The 9,131-nt window shown below is 32.7% G+C and overlaps 1 protein-coding gene across 1 annotated transcript; it reads right to left on the bottom strand.

Annotated features, from left to right (window-relative positions):
* Positions 1 to 94: 94 nt before the first annotated feature.
* Positions 95 to 6,045, bottom strand: LOC106779822 (MACPF domain-containing protein CAD1). The gene is made up of 6 exons (XM_014668028.2): positions 5,542 to 6,045; positions 3,885 to 4,123; positions 3,098 to 3,293; positions 2,723 to 2,906; positions 1,505 to 1,659; positions 95 to 980 (listed from the first exon to the last, which is right to left on the bottom strand). Exons 1-6 carry the CDS (start codon positions 6,028 to 6,030, stop codon positions 339 to 341), a joined length of 1,905 nt encoding a protein of 634 aa, XP_014523514.2. The 5' UTR covers positions 6,031 to 6,045; the 3' UTR covers positions 95 to 338.
* Between the last annotated feature and the right edge of the window lie 3,086 nt (positions 6,046 to 9,131).

A 9,131-nucleotide genomic window follows, 5' to 3' on the forward strand; every position in this document is an offset into this window, starting at 1 on the left:
CCAGAGAGACTTTTATCCAATCAAAATTCACAAGACTTTTCACTGATGCAAAGCTTTTTCCCTTTTCTTTCTTCATGTCTGCTAGTCAACAAAATAATCCAAGTCCTCCGGCGGAAAAGGTATAATATATAAGAAAATGTGAACATCAGTCAACAATATCACTATGTACAATAAATAAACAAAATTGAGTTCAAAGTATATCAACTAAGCTGCTGAGTGATAAACAAATCTACTTAAAAAGCAATTCAAAAGATTTTCTGTGCAAAAGAATGCTAGACTACAGTTTCTGCTGGAAAGGAGGGGGAAAATAACAAAACAATAAAAGAAGAAAAAACCAATCAGTAGTTAAGTAAAGAGTACTTTATCCTCAGTACAATTTTCCCTTTTTCCACTCCAAGCTTAGCCCCTGTGACTAACCAATGGCCAGGAATATCTTGAGGCCCCTTAAACATTTCTGTCGTGTCCACAATTTTAGCCAGTTTTCCTATGTGAGTTGAAGTATCCTCCTTTTTGTCATCAGAGCCTTTCTTTGTCAATGATGATGAAGAATCAGGCCTCTGTGCAGCAGAAGGAGTGGAGGGGTTATGATCCCAAACAGACCGTCTTATCGTACAACCTGGTACTTTGGAGAAGAGGAGCTTGAGATGTAACACGTTTTTGGCTCCAAAGTCCCACACACCAAGCTGAGCTCCAGTGACAATATGAACACCAGAGAGGTCTCCAATACTAGTTTCAGTATACTCAATTGGTGCAGTACTTACATGAGAGAAGTTCTTCCATTTGATCGGTTCAAACCAACGGCTGTCTTGTTCTTCCGGACCTTGCCACTTGGGAGCACCTATGGCCACGTGTGTGTCCCAGTGAGGTAGAAGATTTTTTGGGAGGGAGACAAAATGTTGCAGATGAATTGCAAGTCGATTTTGTTTGTTGCCTTCTAGACCCAGTCTCAGTCCAGTCACAGGCTTGCGTCCAACTGTTACCTGCATATCAAGTCATACCATAAATATTTAGAACTGTTTGTTGTATTATTAAATAGCATTAATTGTGGAAAACTATTGCTACTATTAAAGATAGTAATACTATTGTCAGCAATACTATCAGTAGATCTCAGGGGAATCTGAGCCATCTTGATAAATAGCTTTAATTCTCTCCATTATGAATAGAAAGTCAGTTTTAAGACTTCCACGAATATTTTGCATAAGAAACTTGTGAATAAGCATCTTTCGGAAAATAACTTATTTTAGTACTTACACAAAAGGAACTTACTACATGAGAATTTACTCATATGCTTGTGACCGTGAAACTTAACTGAAATGAGCTTTCAAGAAAAAAAAAAAAGTTATTTTGACAAGGTTCTCTACGAAGCTTATTCAACTAAGTCAAATAGAACATATAGGAAGGTCATAACTTATAAGGCACACTCGTAAGCTAAAATAAGCTCCACAGAAGCTCTTCTACACGCCCTCTAATTTGGATGAGTTCAATCAAGCTTAGTTAAAATTACCTGATCTGAACTAACAAAAAGTTTTGGTCCCATCAAACTGAACTGGAGGGATGGACAGACAGGTTCCTTTCTTTGTAGATTACTCTGCTCAGGTGCCCAAACTCGAGCTATCTGGAAATCCAAGAAATACTGTAGATCTTCGATGGGTGGTTTGTCTGGTGGATATAGCAGACATGTGAATTATCTACACTATATCAAACAGCCAAAAACATACAGCTATATTTTTTCAGTATTATTTGTCAGACTTGTCTTGAAATCATGTCAGATGTGAATGTCCTTAGATTTCAAGTCTATTTTTAGCTAGTCTGTGTATTTATAGCTAGTCTTTTGATTCACTGAATCGAAAAACAATTACTACAAAATTCTAACAATGCAGGTAGAAACCCTGTATATATATGGACGTACAAGTAAAGAAATATAGGAAAATGACAATTTTCAAATTTCCACAAGTAAATTTTCATATAGGACTACATCATATACACAGGCAAGAGAGAAAGTCTTCAAAATGTTGTCTTCATGAAAGCTATATCCATCATCTTAATATTATTAAATCTCCATCATGATCTGGTACTCAATTTAAGCAATGAATAGCTTAAAAAAGACTAATTTGAATGAATTTAATAAATATCCATCACTGGCAGGTCACCAGGGAGCAGCATATCTAAAATGTAAAAGTCATCAAATTATCCCCAAGTTGTTTCTTTTAAAATTTACTTATTTAATATTTTAAACTTTTCTGTTTTGGTTTAGGTTAAGAAATCTCTCCAATGAACAAAATGGATCAAACTGAAGATAGCTGATCTTGAATGAAGAAAACATTGGGAGAGACCAATAAACCAATAAAAACACCTTGTTTAAATAGCTTTACTGAACTATTGGATTGTTATGCCCAAAGGCATTAATTGATTCTAATACCTCACTTGGTGGCATAAGATTTAGTTATTATTTGGTGAGTTTTCTAGAATATTTATTTTACTTAAACTTTATTGGAAACATATAGTTACTGATTGAGGCATTGATGTATATTTAGACAAACTAACATGCCCTGAGTGTTTACCAATTTAAGGCATTTAAGTAAATCTAGATGTGTTTTGACAAAGTTTATGTATTTAACAGCTTGTATATAAGTCACAGAGTGCATTACCTTTGAATACTTATTATAACCAACAAATTAAGTTAACACCATTCTTAATATTTAATATTTGGATTAGAACTTACATTCAAGATATAAATCAATGGCACGTGTCAAATGGTTAACCCCAGGTACTCCTTTAAGAAGAGAAACAATGGGAGTAAATGTCATGTTAATGATATCTGGTGCCAGTTTTACAGTCTCCACCCATTTAGAGTGATTTTGCTCAAGATCATTCCCGCCTCTCCTCCTAAAAATGACAGTAACATCCTGCAGCAAGAAATTAGTGACTAAAAAGTTGCCAATGAGATAGAGAGTGCAGTAGTGAGAAAAAAAAAATGAACCAACAAATGTGCCAGAACCTAATTTGCATAAAGAAGAAATTGAACACATAATTACAGGTACAAAAACACTATGTGCTTGGTGGGTAATAATGGGAAAAAGGCATTTCTTATACAAACCTTCTCCTTGTATTTTAAAGGACCAGAACCAGATATATTCTTTCCATCGTGAAACCTATCATCTCCAATGTCCTTCACATAGTTCTCAATGTCTGAGGCAGACAAACTAGATGATTGGTGCTGCCTGACATATATGACATCCCTCCCACCAATTGTTGCTGATGTAACAATATGGGTACCATAATTCTCAATAAAACTGAGACGAAAGGAAAGAAAATTTGTATTAGTACTTGTCCCTGCACATCAAATCTAACAAAAAATATACAAGTCAAATTACAAAACTGGCTTGTACAATCTTTACGGTTATTGTACCACAACTAGATAAATTTCTGTGTCCAGTACATAAAATATTGGGAGGCAGCGGCAAATGCATTTAACAGTTGAAATGGTAATCACAACTTCAGTAATGCATTAGTATCGATTTCCAAAGAAAGTTTTAGGATTTAGAATTACTAAAGTAAGTTGGAAAGAAAATCTAATCAAAATAGGGCCTAAAAGGCCAGGACTGGAAAGAGCTACCCAAGATAACAGCACTATTGTCCACTACTAATAACTATGTCAAAAAAACATTTTTCCTTCGCTTTAATGCAAGAAGTGAAACCTGGCACAAGTGTATATTTGGTAGTATGTGTGTATGCATAAAATCTACTTAAAAAAATTCTCAGTATTCAAAAATACCGAACAAACATAATTTTAAATACTCAAAAATACCAAATCAAAACCATTTTCTATAATAAAGTACCAACTGAATAAACCTTATTTACAGCAAACAATAAAACATGGTTACCTTGCCAAGGATGCTGGATCCCAAGAATGAGGAACAGAACGCCTAATTTCTTCATTCAAGACTAAATTTGGATTGGTGAGTTTAACTTCAAACAGTCGAATGAAATACCCAACCATGGCAAGGGATTTCGTGGCTGGTGCATCGACAATGCAGGAGCCAGTAAAATTGAACATTGAATTGAAGCTTCCTAGAGGAAATTTTTCTGCCAGGCCTGACTTCTCATTGAAACATTTTGCCATCTGGAAAACCAAATATCAAATACAGTAAAGAGAAAGATGGTGAGATTTTGTTGAAACATGGCACAAAGTTTATAATATGCAAGTATAACATAGTCTGTGAAAAATATAGCTCCTACACCAACTATAGCTATAGTTCATCTATCTTATCTCGGATGAGATCTTTGACAAGTTACAAACAAAAGAAAATTGAAAAGAAGGAATTTCTTATATTCCATATGTTTGAAGACAACTCAAATAAAGCAGATTGCACTTGTACAGTGATTCTTCCCATCCAAAATGTTTTACGACAGTCCAAACTACAGTTAACCTGCAGCTTACAGCCAACATGAGATATTAGATATTACACAACACAACCACAGCAATCTTATCAACGTAATTTATTCCACTAATCATCAATTCCAAGGAAAATTAAGATCAGCACTGGAAAAGGCTGCTCAAAGGAATCTTCAAATTACGAACTACAGTTCATTTGATGTTGTAAGTGAACCACAATTTTTAGAAAAGCTAAATCTGCAATATGTTTTAAAGAAGCTGTCTTGAAACAGCTTCTACTAGTAGAGTACAAAAATCCCAATTCCCAACTTGTCAACTACAATATGATTCCCATATTTTGGAATAATTTGCTACATCATTCTTCAGCTAATTGAGGATTTAAAGATGAATTCAATTTTTTTATCCACCAAAAAGAATTGTATTCTATCCTTTGAATAATCTTTAGAAGTATCTCAACATGATTCCCATATTTTGGAATAATTTGCTACATCATTCTTCAGCTAATTGAGGATTTAAAGATGAATTCAATTTTTTTATCCACCAAAAAGAATTGTATTCTATCCTTTGAATAATCTTTAGAAGTATCTCAACAGCATCTAGAGCTGAGATGCTAGTTCGAAAAATTAGTGCCACTAAGAGGACCATAGTAGAAATATGACAAGGTTGTAAGATAAAATGTGCCTTGCTGATGATGGGAAAGCATTCAACTGCATATAAAATGCATCCAAAGCTATAACTAAATGGTCCATTTTTTTCAAGTAACGAAATAGGCCTTATCGTTTTAAAGTGCACGTTTTGACCAACTCCCTGACAAGATTTTCATAACGTTACCCTAGATCACAAATTAATCCCTGGCACCACTTAATATATGCAATTTACATAACTACAGGCCCAAGATTTGCCAAAAAGAAAATACAATTCAGAAAAGATTCACCATAATCTCTATCTCATGAAACTAGGAACAGTGTAACAGCACTGTCATTGCAAGTTTTCCCATCAAACATACTCTCCCAAAAGCAAAAAATAAAATGAACATAATAGCAAAGAAAAAAGGAGCTACATGGAGAGATAAAAGGGAAACCCTGCATTAACTACTACTCCCCATCAAAATCTAGCAAACGCGACAACTTGCAAAAACAAATCACCTCATGGAAGGTGCAGACAGGGATCTTCTCCATAGAACTCTGGCCCGGGAAGCAACAAATGTCAGAAGGGACATTTGGAAGAACTAGAGTACGAGAAAGAACAAGATCGGTGGCATGTTCCTCATCAAGGTAGACGAGTCTGGAGCCAGGTGCCCCTTTGCAGTATAGAAGGCGGAAATCAGATGTGACATCAAAGCCACGCCCCAGTGCTTGGATTGAGTTGCAAAGGGTAGAAGTGAGAGAATCTGAGGGTGTTGATGTTGGGTTTTCCATTGAAATGTGTGGGTGGGATGAACAGAAGAAAGAACAGGAAATGGGTTGTGTTGATTGGTTCTGAGTAACACTTTTATGTGTCCAACAACAACATGGAACCTGAAGTTCTTGGCTTGTTGGGTAGAGTAGATTAAGATTAGATTGTGTTGCTTTTGTTCTTCCTGTTCTTCTCCTGTTCTTCAAAAGAGACGTGCGTTTGACTTTAATAACAATCATCTCTCAAAACGCGTCTTTTTTATTATGACCTCTTTCGGAGTTGACTGCAATTTTCTTAACTTTTGAATTTTTTGTCTGGCCCATCAACTATCAATTAAGTCACTCCAAATGCTTTTGGCACCGTCCACAATTGCTTCGTACACCTCCCCCATTACACCATAATAATAAAAATTCTTTTTTAACCTTTTGTACTTTCTAAAAATGTGTTGCCAAGAATGTAATAAAATATTTACAAGTTAAATATTTTGAAAACTTTATAAAAAAAATTGTTATATAAGTATTTAATTATTTTTATATGAATAATTCACCTTTTTTTCACGATATGTTTAAGTTACAGTAAACATGTAATATTAGATTGAGTATTTATCATTAAGTCAAGAACTAAATCATGATCAGGGATTAACTCTTTATACTTAAGAGCACATCAATCTAGATATCACGATGATTCAATCCGTTTACCTTTCATCATATGTATGACAATTGATATCATCATGTGATCCTAGCTATATCAACTTTTATCTTTGTATGCATGAAGATCTTTTTATTTTATTTAATTATAACATGCATTGTTAGATACTTTAGTTCTTTTATTAAGCTTTGGCATTACTAGAACAATTACATATTTTTATAATGTGTGATCATATTCAATATCTTAATTTAATTGCATAGAATATAGTGAAATGTTTTAAAATTAAGTAAGATGACTTCAAAGTTATTTTATTTTTTTAAGATGACATCAAATTGTGATATTGAAAAGTTTGGATCTTTATAAAAGTAATTTGAAATAGATTATAATATATTTCAAAAGTTTATTCCATAATAATAAAATTTATTATGTTGTTTTCATGTTGAACAATATGAAACTATTAAAAAATAATTTTAAATTATTTTAATATAATTTGAAAAAAATTCAAATATAAATTTGAAGAATATTTTCAAATATATAATTAAAAAAATTTTAAATACATTTTTAACAAGTGTAAAACTTTTAAAAAGTTTTTTTTTTCAAGAGTTATAAAAGATAAAAGTTACATTATTTTTAATTTAAGATATTGACACTTATCTAAGTCTCTCAACATCGATTATTTATAAAGGAAGGTGATTATTTCAATTTTTAAAATTTAGTTTAGATCCAATTCGTATTAAATTAAAACAAATTGATTTAAAATCTAATATCATTTTAACTATATATATCACATTGATTCTGATTTGTCCAACCCAATTTAAATTGGATTAAATCTAAACTAAATCTATTTTGTCAATTATATTAAATCTGACATGAGAATGATCTAATTGACTTGATGTAAGATTAACTCAATCATCTTAATTTAATATAAGCTTAATGTATCGGTCAAACACAAACTTAAGTTGGTTTAGACTGACATGACATGATCCATATTTATCCCCTCTAAGCTTTACTCAATTTAGATCAATAAATTCCACTTAATATATGCTCAGATTATCTCAATTGAACAAGACACAAGCTAACTCGTTTTTACTTATCATTGAGTCAACTCAACTTTACCTAGGCCTAGGAGGATTTTACTTAACATGAGTTCAACTCAACATAGTCTTCATTAGGTTAGTCTTGAAGTGGTTTTGATTAGGCTCGGATCAATCTAGTCTTGATTGGATAAGAAACAACTTGAGCCTAGCCCAACTAGCTAAACGTGAGCTAGTCTCAACTAAAATGAACATGGACTTATCCTAACTTGATCAAATGAGGCCCCTAACTCAGTTTTACCTAGGATCGGACTAACTAGACTCGAATTAGGCTCGGGATAACTTGGTTCAACATGGGCCATACTTGGCTTAAGTTAAGCTTGGGATAACTCACCTTGAATTGAACTTGGACTAACTAAGCTTAATTTGGCCTTGATTGACTTCGCTTAACTTAAGTTTACCCAAATCGACTTGAGCCTAGGTCGACTCACTTTGACTTAGGTCCAAACTGATTTAGCTTGACAAGTTTATGAGCTTATTCGGCTAACCTTGGTCGAGGCTAACATGGCTTGACTTGTGCCCAAATCGACTTGCCACAATCCAAGCTCGATTTAACTTAGACTTGGTTCTAGGTGACTCAACTCGATCTTAACCCAAGTCAACTCGACTTACCCTAGGCCTAAGTCAGGGTCAACTTCGCTTGATTAGACAAAGTCGACTTATCGACAAAAGAATAATATGTTGAGCATTCTTCTTCATAAATTTTATTTTGATGATGATATTGATCCAAAGATAAAATACAAGCCATTGAATATTTGGAAGACTTGTAGTATTTTGTTTGTTGTAATGTTTTGCCTTTGTAATACTTTTCTAATAGTTATTAAAGTATTTTAGGCTAAGTCTTAAGAGTCACAAAGTAGCAACAATGAAACAGTTATGAAAAAACAACTTTTTTCATATGTTGATAATCATTACTTACTATAATTGATTATTGCATAGTGAAATTATTTTAAAAAATATGCTCTTAATAATAATCAATTATTGACGACAATTATAACATGGATTTTCATTTTCTTAACCAAATGTTGAAAATAAACTTTATAAATAAAGTGGTAGGCTTTCATTTGAAAATAAGAGTTAGGTTACAACTCTGTATGAAAAAAGCTTTGAGAACCTAGTGTAAGTAGAGCGATAACTTTCATGAAATGTCATCTTGAGTGATTGAGTGTTGTTGTTGCTTGGTAAAATTGTTAATTTTTTGTAGATTCAAATGATGTGTTCATTTCTTGTAGATTCAAGGAAGGTGTTTCTTTATTTCTTGTGTGACTAAAGAGAAGTGTCTTCATCCTTTGTGGGACTCAGAGGAGATGTTCATCCCTTATGAATTTTAATGGAGATGTTTTTCATCTTTTTTCTTTTTTTTTTATTTCAAGAAAGGTATTTTCTTTCCTAAATTGTTCTTACTCTTATTTGTAATTCCAATTTATTTTTAGTGATTCGTTAATCTCTTTTAAGAGTGATTAGCAACTGGAAAAAAAAAATATAATAATAGTATAAAATAATTTGTGCAATTCTCTCTTTTTCTACTCTCTTGATTTAAATATTTCTATTAAAAAAAATTATTTATTATAACTCTGATTTTGATTTGGAAAATTTAA

This window comes from Vigna radiata, unplaced genomic scaffold (assembly GCF_000741045.1).
Source record: "Vigna radiata var. radiata cultivar VC1973A unplaced genomic scaffold, Vradiata_ver6 scaffold_161, whole genome shotgun sequence".
Taxonomy (NCBI): Eukaryota; Viridiplantae; Streptophyta; class Magnoliopsida; order Fabales; family Fabaceae; genus Vigna; species Vigna radiata.

Bases quoted from the DNA above. Each gene is read 5' to 3' on its own strand.
- LOC106779822 (XM_014668028.2), bottom strand. From the start codon at position 6,030: ATGATTGTTATTAAAGTCAAACGCACGTCTCTTTTGAAGAACAGGAGA. The intron at 2,907-3,097 runs GTTTGTATAAGA...TTCTTGCTGCAG, and splicing joins CTTTAAAATACAAGGAGAAG to GATGTTACTGTCATTTTTAG. The intron at 1,660-2,722 runs GTAAGTTCTAAT...TATATCCACCAG, and splicing joins CATTGATTTATATCTTGAAT to ACAAACCACCCATCGAAGAT.